Source organism: Pleurodeles waltl, chromosome 4_2 (assembly GCF_031143425.1).
Source record: "Pleurodeles waltl isolate 20211129_DDA chromosome 4_2, aPleWal1.hap1.20221129, whole genome shotgun sequence".
Taxonomy (NCBI): domain Eukaryota; kingdom Metazoa; phylum Chordata; class Amphibia; order Caudata; family Salamandridae; genus Pleurodeles; species Pleurodeles waltl.
Genome location: NC_090443.1, coordinates 117523954 through 117537431, shown reverse-complemented (window position 1 = coordinate 117537431; position 13478 = coordinate 117523954). Strand labels below are relative to the sequence as shown.

The 13478-nt window shown below is 44.5% G+C and overlaps 1 protein-coding gene across 2 annotated transcripts in view; it reads right to left on the bottom strand.

Moving 5' to 3' along the window:
• Positions 1-13478, bottom strand: part of TFCP2 (transcription factor CP2) — a 348159-nt gene that overhangs the window by 44287 nt on the left and 290394 nt on the right. For both annotated transcript variants that reach the window (XM_069230905.1, XM_069230906.1), the window contains exon 16: positions 2700-2751. In XM_069230905.1, the coding sequence (XP_069087006.1) occupies positions 2700-2751 (52 nt within the window). The remainder of the gene's footprint in view (positions 1-2699; positions 2752-13478) is intronic.

Sequence of the window (13478 nt, the reverse complement as noted above, 5' to 3'; positions counted from 1 at the left end):
ATACAAAAGAGCACTGTTTAGGAGTAGAGGCAGTTTTATTGGGGGTGGGGGGTATTTACTCCCTGGTAACAGTAGTACATGTAAACACAGTCTAGAAGGTGTGTAACCTATTTCTTGTAAATGTAATCCTGCCAGCCAATATGAAAGCCACTGTAACTGGGCTGCGGAGCTATAAGACAAGATATCTGGAGCACCCAGTCAACCTCCTCCATCAACAGTTGTAACTTATAAAGACCAATGCCGCCCTATTTGAGTTAGATCAGAAGGGAATCCAGTGTCTTAAAAACAGACTGTTTGATAATGATTGGTAAATTTACAAAATATTATAGTAATTTAGCGAACATCACCATTTTAGCCTGAGCCAAACGGCCTGTCACTGAGAGGGGCATGGTGACCCAGAATTTTACCTGGGCTCTCAGCACTGAAATTTCGTTCAGTAAGCTTCCTTCAAGAAGATCTGTGTGGAAAATATAGATTTGAATGCCCAGGTATTTGAACGTGTTGTGTGCTCCCAGGCTAGCAGGTGTGCCTCAGTAAATCCTTTTGTGTGGCATAGTATTCTCGAAAGAAAATGCGTGTGATCTGTCATGAATGACTCGCAGACCTGATAGGTCTCCGAATGTTAGAAGTATGGACGAGATTGGTGTAGGGTCCATTTCGAGGTCTCGGGTATATAAAATCATGTTGTTCACATACAATGAAACTATGTGTGATTGGAGCTCATTTGGGATATTTGATTCCGCCGCGTCCTGTCTTAAGCTTCTGTGCCAGGGGCTCCATCGCCAATACAAATAATCAAGAAGGCGAAAGTGGGCAGCCCTACCGCGTTCTGTGGGAAATCAGGTATTGTGAGGAGATGTGTGCCTGTTTGGGTTCGGGCTGTTGAGTTTGTGTAGAGTACTCTGATTCAATTAATGAAGGCGGTAGGAATGTTGAATTTCCACATCATTGAGAACAGATAATCTCAATCAAGGGTATCAAACACCTGTTGAAAGTCCAGTTAGAGGGAGCTGGCATCAAGAAAAGGATTGAGCTATTTCCATAACTTGGTACAGGAGCCTGACATTCAGCGAGATGCTCCTGCGTGGGACAAAGCCACACTGGTCTAGAAGTACTAAATCTGGGAGTAAGGGGAGCAGCCTCTGGGGAGCACCTTGCTAAGGATTTTGTATTCTGAGGTTTTGGCTTGTGGCAAATCTTATGCTTGATATAGCAGGGCTGAGTTAATTACAGAGGCAAGCCAATTATCATGGCCATAGGCCTGATCTATGTATCATGAAATGCTATGGTAAATGCCCTACACTTGACATTTGTTGTGAAAAGCATATGTTAAAGTCAATATAATTTAAGTGTGGATAGTTATTTATCCACGTAAAAGCCTACAGGCATGTATTATGCTAATTGGAATCTCACAGATTACCACAGTAGGCAAGAATGTTAGGGTTGGTTTCTCTTTGTGATACACAATGGTTATATGGGGCTTGATCTGTGAGAATCCTTGTTAGGCTCTCTTAGGAAATTAGTATTTTTTTACCCAAACTGTAATTTTGTATATCTTGTTAATTTTATGATTGTGTCTGATGGTTGCTTTGTGGAAACGTTTATGCTCAATACTGCAGGCCTCAGTTGGTTATGGTGACCAGCTCTCCGCCTGACTAGTGCACTGGGAATCGTTATGTCCGATGCCATGCATCTGATCTGCTTATTATAGAATGCCATGAAAAAGGCTACTTATTTACTGCATAAACCATTTGCTAAAGCCAGTATGCATTTAACAGTGGTTATCATCACATTGGGTCACAGGCTATAGACAAGGTTTTGTTACATATCATTTTACAGATTTCTGTAGTTTGCAAGGGTTTTATTGACGGCAACCACTCTGACAAACCGATTGGGGGTTCCACTGTGATGATTCTTGTCAAGTCCCGTTAAGAGGCTTTATATATTGTTCTGCAAGCTGTATTATTATTATTATTATTTTAATATATTTGCAGTTCTACAAATTTTAGCATTTGGGATGTCAGTTTCCGGGCACTTGAATAGGCCAGAGTAAAAGCAAATGCTACATCTGATCTCTGGGAAAGGCATGCCAGATTTTATGGGTTTGATCCATTTATTATGAGACATTAGGAAAGTAAGTAGGCCTGACCACGAGCACCTGTGAATTACAGGTCTTCTTCAACCTCTGTGGAGTTTGAAGAGTAGATGACTGGAATAGAAGGCATAAAGGAATTTCACCTACCAATCGTCGAGAAAAGCTTCCCCTAGAAACCTTGTTTCCTCACCCAAATAACGAGACAAAAGAAAGCCAGTTTCCTGAACATACTTCAAACCCTGAACCACAAAATGTCAATTATTTGAAACCTGGAAAGCCGAAGTATGGCTCTCATGCATATTGGCATACAAGGAATTATCACTGGCACTGGTCAGTGATATGCACGCTGCAATACTGTGTCTAAGCATTCATAATTGTCATCATGGTTAATGTTTTAATAGCACTGCAGCACACTAATCACCGACTTGTGCCAACTTTAACCCTCCCAATCCTTATAGTTTTCAAAAGGAACCAAGCTTAAAACCCCCTTCACATTCCACCTATAGAGAAGATAACAAGGTTGGTGTCATCCGTGGTAAGGGCGGAGGAGATTAGCTGTTACAGAGGCCTTATGCATTATAGTTTTAATTTACTTCTTTCTTACCTTTCATTGTATCTAGAACAAAACATGTTTCATCCTGAAAATTCTGTATCATCTGAAATATTTAAAACGTTTGTTTTAACGCATGGCAGTGAAAATGACAATTTATTTGCAAGAAACAAATACATTTGAAAGGGAAAAAGAGTTCTTAAAAATCAACTGCAAAAAAATAATGAAATAATTTTCCTAGGTTATTTTCAAGAATATTGGTAATAACATGACAGCACTCATTTAAACAATCAATTCAGCAAAATTAAGTCTTAAACATCTGAATGTGCATTTGGCCATTTTGATTGGGTGAAATATATATCTTTGTATGTGTATATGTACATTTGTTTATACACACATCACATTTCTCTATAAGGTCCGGGGTGCCATATAACTAATAATCTTGCATAATGTAGACTGTATGGGGAGCAAAAGGCCATGCCCCTAGTAAGGCGTTGTTTTGCCCCTTCAAAGTACCAGGGTCTTTTGAGACACAATTCAACAGAATGCATAAAAGACAACAGATACAGCTTCTGCTAGTGTTTGTCTTCTGCTAGCAGTTTCAGGAATGGACGATGTCTTGTACTAGCATATTCAAAGCCCCCCAAAACAGGGAAAGAACCGTAATCAAGCATTGACAAAGCCAATAGGTTTTAACTATGCTTTAAGGAGGAAAATATCTCTATATAAAAAGCTGCTTTTCTGACTGGATAAATAGTTTCAAAAATTGCAAAATAGTTTGTTGAAGGTAAAATAGTATTATCACATAATTACTTGCATTTGCCACCATTGTTCAGTAACATCATGCACTGAGGCAAGGTTATGTAATTCTCTTCGTGCAGTATTTTGGCCCCTGCAGAAACCTGAGCACAAGGATGTGAAAACACTTTCATGCTGATACCCTTGTGGGCACGTAGACTAATGCTCTACTACCCGTCCTCTAAAAGCAACCCCTCTACAACGAAGGCTACCCGAATGAACTGATAAAACTGGGTGCATGCTAGCCCCAAGGTGCGGAGACTGTCCAACTTGAAGCCTCTGCACTGGGTGCGAGTCTGACCAGAGAAATATCGGGAGATTCTAGGCAAATCGCTTTCCCTCGATGCCTAACAGTGTAAATGTGTTCTATGTAAATATGCGAAGTTCAGCTGTAGGTTCTGTGGTGTGGTACTGTTTTTAAGAATGTTCCTTTATGCCACACCCACCTCTTCATTGCGCCCAGTGTGTGGGCACCTTGCAGCCCAGCATACAAGATGCCCCTGCTGTAGGAAGAAAGAATCTTCTCAGGGAGACATAGCGCCTTGTGAAGGATACACCACTCTACACTAAAACTCACTAGATAAGGGCGCAGGATTCCTACAGAAAGGTGTGGTGATGTTGGTGACAGCAGTGGTAATAGCAACAGTCAGAGCGAAACGTATACAGACAAGCTTAATTTCTGGACGATGGGATATTGTTTGTGTTGTGGTTATGCGTGTGATTGCAATATATGTAAGCATGTTGCAACATTATCCCTTCGTGATCGGTGTGGTATCTGTCCGTGTGTGCATATGTGACATGGTTGAAAATTGTTCTCATGTTCCTACGTGACGTTTCTGTGTCAGTGACATCTGACAAGTGCATTTGATATGTGATGATCTTTCTTTTTTTGTGCCATGTATGTGTGAGTGCGTAGTGGGCGTGAAATAGGTGCAATGTATAACTGCAACCTGATGTGGGAGAGAATGGGGCTTTACGGCCAGAGCTACCAACTTAGGCGCAGGGGAATCTGGTTTGAGTCTCTGCGTCGGCTCGCCAACATCCCGTGATTCTGGGCAAATCACTTAATATACCCATGTCTAAAAAACGCAAGTTTTATATAATGGAAACCCAACCAGAAAGCATTTGAGCGCTTTACTCGAGCACCAATTACACTACACAAGGGCACATTTATGTTTTTTTCGGCATGTGTGTGAATCTTGTTTGATGGTGTGCATGTATGTGTGTAATGTTTGTGAAAAGTGATACAGGCATATTAAATTGCCAGCTATATCTAGTATGGGTGCACTTGTCGTACGATTGGGGTATTTTGGCTTACAGAGCTGCCCCTGGAATTGTGAAGCTGTATCTTGACATGTTGGCTACAGCTGGGCCCAGGAGGCTGCTCGAGGTACAAGCAGAAGCCAGAAATATTAGGCTTGACAAAGCATACATATTTTTTTTGCCTTAAAAAGAGCTGTGTGGAGAAAAACTGCCAGGTCAAGTGCCCTCTGTATCATGGGACAAGCATCCCTCAGACTAAGTATTGTCAGGGAGGTGTAGCTTGAGTGGCATTATGAGGCGAGCGCGGAGCACGCATCCTCCCACATACCAACACTCATACTTACACTCATACTCATCCTACATACTAACATTCATACTCATCCTACATACTAACATTCATACTCATCCTACATACCAACTCATACTCATCCCACGTGCCAACACTCATACTCATCCCACGTGCCAACACTCAGCCTCATCCCACGTGCCAACACTCAGCCTCATCCCACGTGCCAACACTCAGCCTCATCCCACGTGCCAACACTCAGCCTCATCCCACGTGCCAACACTCAGCCTCATCCCACGTGCCAACACTCAGCCTCATCCCACGTGCCAACACTCAGCCTCATCCCACGTGCCACCACTCATCCTCATCCCACGTGCCACCACTCATCCTCATCCCACGTGCCACCACTCATCCTCATCCCACGTGCCACCACTCATACTCATCCCACGTGCCACCACTCATACTCATCCCACATGCCACCACTCATACTCATCCCACATGCCACCACTCATACTCATCCCACATGCCAACACTCATACTCATCCCACATGCCAACACTCATACTCATACCAACACTCATACTCATCCCACATACCAACACTCATACTCATCCCACATACCAACACTCATACTCATCCCACATACCAACACTCATACTCCTACTCATCCCACATACCAACACTCATACTCATACTCAGCCCACATACCAACACTCATACTCATACTCATCTCACATACCAACACTCATACTCATACTCATCTCACATACCAACACTCATACTCATCCCACATACCGACACTCATACTCATCCCACATACCGACACTCATACTCATCCCACATACCGACACTCATACTCATACTCATCCCACATACCGACACTCATACTCATACTCATCCCACATACCGACACTCATACTCATCCCACATGCCGACACTCATACTCATCCCACATGCCGACACTCATACTCATCCCACATGCCGACACTCATACTCATCCCACATGCCGACACTCATACTCATCCCACATGCCGACACTCATACTCATCCCACATGCCGACACTCATACTCATCCCACATGCCGACACTCATACTCATCCCACATGCCGACACTCATACTCATCCCACATGCCGACACTCATACTCATCCCACATGCCGACACTCATACTCATCCCACATGCCGACACTCATACTCATCCCACATACCAACACTCATACTCATCCCACATGCCAACACTCATACTCATCCCACATGCCAACACTCATACTCATCTCACATGCCAACACTCATACTCATCCCACATGCCAACACTCATACTCATCCCACATGCCAACACTCATCCCACATACCAACACTCATACCAACACTCATCCCACATACCAACACTCATCCCACATACCAACACTCATCCCACATACCAACACTCATACTCATCCCACATACCAACACTCATACTCATCCCACATACCAACACTCATCGTACATACTGTCGGAAAGTACCATCTTGCCTGGCATGTTACCCCCAATTTCACTGTATGTATGTATGTTTTAGCCCTTGTGTCACTGGGATCCTGACAGGCAGGATCCCAGTGCTCATAGTATGTGCCCTGTATGTGTTACCTGTGTGGTGCCTAACTGAGGCTCAGCTAACCAGAACCTCAGTGTTTATGCTCTCTCTGCTTTCTAAATTTGTCACTGCAGGCTAGTGACTAAATTTACCAATTCTCATTGGCACACTGGTACACCCATATAATTCCCTTGTATATGGTACTTAGATACCAAGGGTATTGGGGTTCCAGGAGATCCCTATGGGCTGCAGCATTTCTTTTGCCACCCATAGGGAGCTCAGACAATTCTTACACAGGACTGCCACTGCAGCCTGCGTGAAATAACGTCCACGTTATTTCACAGCCATTTTACGCTGCCAATAAGTAACTTATAAGTCACCTATATGTCTAACCTTCACCTGGTGAAGGTTGGGTGCCAAGTTACTTAGTGTGTGGGCACTCTGGCACTAGCCAAGGTGCCCCCACATAGTTCAGGGCAAATTCCCCGAACTTTGTGAGTGCAGGGACACCATTACATGCGTGCACTATACATAGGTCACTACCTATGTATAGCATCACAATGGTAACTCCGAACATGGCCATGTAACATGTCTAAGATCATGGAATTGTCACCTCAATATCATTCTGGTATTGGGGGGACAATTCCATGATCCCCCGGGTCTCTAGCACAGAACCCAGGTACTGCCAAACTGCCTTTCCGGGGTTTCCACTGCAGCTGCTGCCAACCCCTCAGACAGGTTTCTGCCCTCCTGGGGTCCAGGCAGCCCTGGCCCAGGAAGGCAGAACAAAGGATTTCCTCTGAGAGAGGGTGTTACACCCTCTCCCTTTGGAAATAGGTGTGAAGGGGCTGGGGAAGAGTAGCCTCCCCCAGCCTCTGGAAATGCTTTGATGGGCACAGATGGTGCCCATCTCTACATACGTCAGTCTACACCGGTTCAGGGATCCCCCAGCCCTGCTCTGGCGCGAAAATGGACAAAGGAAAGGGGAGTGACCACTCCCCTGACCAGTACCTCCCACGGGAGGTGCCCAGAGCTCCTCCAGTGTGTCCCAGACCTCTGCCATCTTGGATTCAGAGGTGTTGGGGGCACACTGGACTGCTATGAGTGGCCAGTGCCAGCAGTTGACGTCAGAGACCCCCTCTGATAGGCTCTTACCTTTCTTGGTAGCCAATCCTCCTTTCTTGGTAGCCAAACCTCCTTTTCCGGCTATTTAGGGTCTCTGCTTTGGGGAATTCTTCAGATAACAAATGCAAGAGGTCACCAGAGTTCCCTCTTCGACTTCTACCAAGGATCGACCGCTGACTGCTCCAGGACGCCTGCAAAACCACAACAAAGTAGCAAGATGACTACTAGCAACATTGTTGCGCCTCATCCTGCCGGCTTTCTAGACTGTTTCCTGGTGGTGCATGCTCTGGGGGTCGCCTACCTTCACCCTGCACCAGAAGCCCAGAAGAAATCTCCTGTGGGTCGACGGAATCTTCCCTCTGCTAACGCAGGCACCAAAAGACAATCACCGGTCCTCTGGGTAGCCTCTCATCCTGACGAGCGTGGTCCCTGGAACACAGGAACTATCTATCTAAGTTACTCCCACAGTCCAGTGATCCTTCAGTCCATGTTTGGTGGAGGTAAGTCCTTGCCTCCCCACGCTAGACTGCAAACCTGTGTACTGCGTGATTTGCAGCTGCTCTGGCTCCTGTGCACTCTTCCAGGATTTCCTTCGTGCACCGCCTAGCCTGGGTCCCCAGCACTCCGTCCTGCAATGCTCAACCCTCTGAGTTGGCCTCCGACGTCGTAGGACCCTCCTTTGTAACTCTGCGTGGATTCCGGTACACAAAGCTTCAGTGTTTCCCAATTTGTTGCTCAAATTATTGATTCAACATCTGGTTCAATACACCTAAATGTTCAGTACACCAACTCAGCTTGCCAAGCTTATGCCATCTCCACCACCCGGAATACTTAGAGGCTCAATGGGAGACTCAAACTGCCTAAATCTGCCGAAGATGAGAGGAGGAGAAAAAAAAAAAAAAAAAAAGAGTACCTGCATTGCAAGATCCTACAGTGGAAGGATACTGGCCACTGGAGGCAGTACTTGGTTCAGGCTCCATGGCAGGCCAAAGACTCAACTCGAAGCCCAGGAGAAGCCAGAGGTGAGGAGGAGATGCTAATCAATAGGAAGAAACAAGTTACTTACGCGTAACTACAGTTAACCATTATTAGTATCTTTCATAGATTCACATGCTTGAATCATCTCCGAAGTGGGAGTCCCACGGTACCTTAGAAAAAGCAGTAAGTCAGAATAATCAAAGGCTATGATGCTAGTAAAGTTAAACATATATCCTATCCATGTCCTTTTGAAAAAAAGAACTAAACTTGGTCTATGACAAATCAAATGCCAGCACCCTCTAGGACACTCCCCAGAGTGGCTCTTGCCCTCAAATGTTCAAGCACTGGAGTGAAGAGTTTGCAGTGAAGAGAAAAGTGAGCCTCAAAGGGGAGGAGGGTGGGTCACATGTGATTCTATGAAAGAAACCAATACTGGATAACTGTAGTTACAGGTAAGTAACTTGTTTTCCTATTCAGAATTGTATCTTTCATAGATTCCCATGCTTGAATCTAAATAGCTAGCATTACTCAAAATAGATGTTATGCCCACAGTGGATGGTGGGTGTAAACATATCAGTTTAAACAAACAATCTTAACAATACAAGATTTATTTATAAGTATTATTCAAATAATAATTGCACACTGATTAGAAATAATTGTAAAGCATAAAAAACACATATGCATGAGGACCTCTATTTCTAAGAAAGGCGAAGTAAGTTAAAATGAGGCTCCCTTAATTAAATAGATGACGCAGAACCGCCTGCCCCACAACCAAATTGCTGCGTTGTGCTGATTCCAAACAGTAAAGCTGGGTGAAAGAATGAGCAGTCTTCCACGTTGCAGCTTGGCATATCTGTCTAAGAAGTTGCCTGCAAACAGAGCAGCTGAGGTTGAGATCTCGCTTGTAGACTGTGCTTTAGGTCGGTTGGTTAACGGTTTGCCAGCCTTCGAATGACAACATTGAATGGTAGATGAAATCCACTGGGCTATTGTTGCCTTAGCGACTCCTATACTCTACTGACCTTGAGCGTAAGAGACTAGTAGTTGGTCTGTCTTACGCAAGTGTTTGGTACGCTGAAGGTGGAATTTCAAACATCGTTTGACATCCTGTGTGTGGAGAGGTTTTTCAGCTGCGGTAGATGGGTTTGAATTTTTTTTTCTCAATATAACTGGTTTGTTTAAGTGAAAAGATGAAGGAACTATGGGAATATATCTTGGGTTTGTCATGAGAAGAACAAAGTAATTTGCAAAAGTTAGGAAAGGCTCTTTGGTGGTAAAAGCCTGTATGTCAATGACTCTCCTAGTGGAAGGAGAGTTGCAACTTTCCATGTGAGGAAGTTCAGTTCTGTGTACAGGCTTGAACTTTGCTTTCATTAATTGAGAAAGGACAATGTTGAGATGCCACTAAGGAGGAGGTGGTCGCACTAGAGGAAAAGTGCAAAACAGTCCCTTCATAAACTGTTTTATGAGTCTGGATGAACATAGCGAAGGTACATTTGCAGAATGTCTAAATGAAGATATTGCTGCCAGGTGAACCTTAACTGAGGCATGTACGAGCCCCGTCTTGGGAGAGTGCAAGGAGGTGTGATATAATTTTCTCTGGTAAAGCCTCTAACGAGTGGGCATTGTTTTGTCGGCATCAAACACAAAATCTTTGCCACTTGAGTCTGTAAGTCTTGTTTGTACTTTCAGTCCGTGCTCTAGAAAGAATTACCCTACATTCCTGATCAATGTTCATGTTCCGGAATTCATAGAACTCCGGAGCCATGCATGCAATTGGAGAGAGGCTGGTTCCGGATGAAGCATCTGCCCTTGGTTCTTCGTTAGCAGGTTCCGTTTGCTGGGATGTCGCATAGGAGAATGAGTTCCATGTAGCAATACTGTCTGGGCCACCTGGGTGCTTATGAGTATGAGTCGGCAACCCTCGGTCTTTATCTTCTTGAGAAGCTTGGGGATCAACAGGATGGGGAAAAAGTGTATGCAAAGATCCCAGACCATCGCATCAAAAGATCATTCCCCCACGACCCTGGGAATGGATACCGCCTGGCGTAAAAGCAGCATTTGGCGTTCTTGTTGGTGGCAAAAAGATCCAGGGGCGGTTGTCCCCAGCATCGAAAGATCTTGTCCACTTCCTTCTGATCGAGTTTCCATTCGTGGCAACTGTGGCCTGTCCTGCTGAGTGAGTCTGTAAGGATGTTGTTGATACTCTGTACGTGTTCAGCTCTAAAAGATATTCTGTGAAGAGTGAGCCAGTTCCAGAGAGCTTGAGCTTCTTGTGAGAGGGGGAGATTGTGTTCCTCACTGTTTGTTGTCATAATACATGATTGTTGGGTTGTCCGTGTAGATCAAGACCGAAGGTCTTGAAATAAGAGGAAGGAAAGCTTTGAGAGTAAGAGAGATTGCTTTCAACTCCAAAAGATTTATGTGCATCTTCTTCTGAGAGTCAGACCATTTCCCTTGAATGCACATGTCTTGCAAGTGACATCCCCAGCCTTCTAGGGAGACGTCCGTTGTGATGATGAAATCGGGGATTGGAGTTAGGAAAGTTAATCCCTGAGAGAGATGACTGATTTGAGACCACCACTGTAGGGTTTCTACCATCCATGGTGTGACTTAGTTCAGGTCCTCGAAGGACCCTTGCGACTGGATCCTTTGAATTAGCAGATCCTCTTGTAGTGGTCTTATCTTTAGTCTTGCTAGATGTACCATGCTTATTGTAGAGGAAATCATTCCTAAAAGCGACTTGAATGTTCTAACAGAAACAAACTTTATTTTTGAAATCGAGAGAGGCAGGTTGGAGAGTTTCTGTTGTCTTTCTATTGAAAGATAAGCCTTGTTTCTGTCTGTGTTGAGTTTCGCATCCAAAAAGATCATTTTGCGCGTTGGGATTGTGATTGACTTCTGGTGATTCACCGTCAGGCCGAGATTGTAGGACTGTTGCAGTGTTGGTGCCTTTACTAACCAGTCGTTTAAGTATAGGAAAATGTGAAAACCTTGAATGAACACAGTAGCGGCCACTGGTACGAGACACTTCGTGAAAATCCTTGGTGCAGTCTTCAACCCGAAAGGGAGAACCTTGAATTGATAATGGGTACTGGCTACAGTAAAACACAGGTATTTGCGATGTCTGGGATGTATGGGAATATGGAAATAGGCATCTTGGAGATCGAACGATGTCATGTAATCTCCACTGTTGAGAAGATGGAGGATATCCAACAGGGTTATCATACAGAAGGATTGTTTGCCCAGGAATTTGTTTAATTGTCAGATATAGAATCGGCATCCATTATCCAGACTTCTTTCTTACTAGGAAGAGTAAAAACCTAGACCTCTCTGTTGAATGGGAACCTTTTTGATCGCACCCTCGGAAAGCATTTGAGATGCTTCTTGCTTTAGTAAGTGCAGATGAGGTGAGTGCATTTTCATTGGAGGGTGGTTCCTGTACAAATTCCAGCATATGACCAAAAGTCACTATATCCAACACCCACTTGTCCAATGTTATCTGTTCCCAATTTTGTTTGTAGTTTGAAATATTTGTGCCCACTTTGTTGGTTTGTGGAGAGAAATGAACGGTAGCCAGTATCCGATGAGAATCATTGTTTACGGTTCGCCTCCAAATTTCTTTGGGGGCTGCTGTTTCTTTCTTCCCCCTTGCCTGGCGTAGGCCGCTGTAGGTGGTTACTGGTAAGATTGGTGGTAGGCAGGCCCGTATTGGGATTGTTGTTGGTATTGTCTGTGGTAGGTACCTCTAAAAGAGGAGAACCCCCTACCTCTGACTTCACAAAAGGGTTGCCTCTTGTACGGAAGGGTACCTAGAGAGCAGGCAGTATGTGTGTCTGTATTGATTGCTAGTAAAGCATAATCTATAGTGTTTACCAAACAGGGTTTCGCCATCATAGGCCATGTTAAGTATTCTTGATTGAACCTCAGGTCTAAATGAGGTTGCATTTAACCAACCCTGGAAGCCTAAGACTAGCTGCCGAAAACCTGTGGAGGCTATATTCTGTGGACAATCAATAACCTCTGCAGGTGTGCGCTCACCCTCTTGCAAAACTTTACGTGCCTCTGGTTGCTTATCTTCTGGGATTAGGTCAATGAAAGCACTCAAGTCAGACCACATCTGATGGTTGTAGCATCGTGAGATAGCCAAAGTGTTGGCAGCACATACTGTGATGGCTGACATCAATATAAATCTCTTTCCTACGTTATCTAAACGCCTGCCCTCTTTGTCTGGAGGAACTGAAACGGGAACAGATGGATTTTTTGAACTCCTTTGGGCAGCTTGAGACACGACAGAGTCTGGTTTTGGGTGTCCTATTAAACAGGCTGGAGAATCGTCCGTAGCCTTATATTCTTTTTACCAGTTTGGGTAGCACTGGCAGGACTTTTGGAGGGTTTTTCATTATTTTTAAACCTTCGCTCCAGATATAATCTATTATGACAATCGCTCTCACCGATTTCCTTGCTTGCTCCTTAAAATCATGGAGAAAACATTCCGAATGGGAAACTGATGTCGGTAAATGGAAGCGTGTGGCGGCCCTGCCCATCAAATGATGAAATCCTCCTATATCCACCGGAGTAGATTCCGATGGATGAGGAGTTGGTGGTGGTGGTGGTGATGGCGTAGGAGCGAAGTAATCATCCCATTCATCACTAGGATGTTGAGGAGTGATGATCTCTCCTTCTTCCCTTCTGTCATCTGAGGAAGTGATGTCTCCTCTGGGAGGAGCAGCTATCATTAAAGTAGGTGTGAACCTAGGTATTGCCAGAGAAGGAGGCATAGTTCTTGGTGTAGCCAGAAAAGGAGGTTGCAGC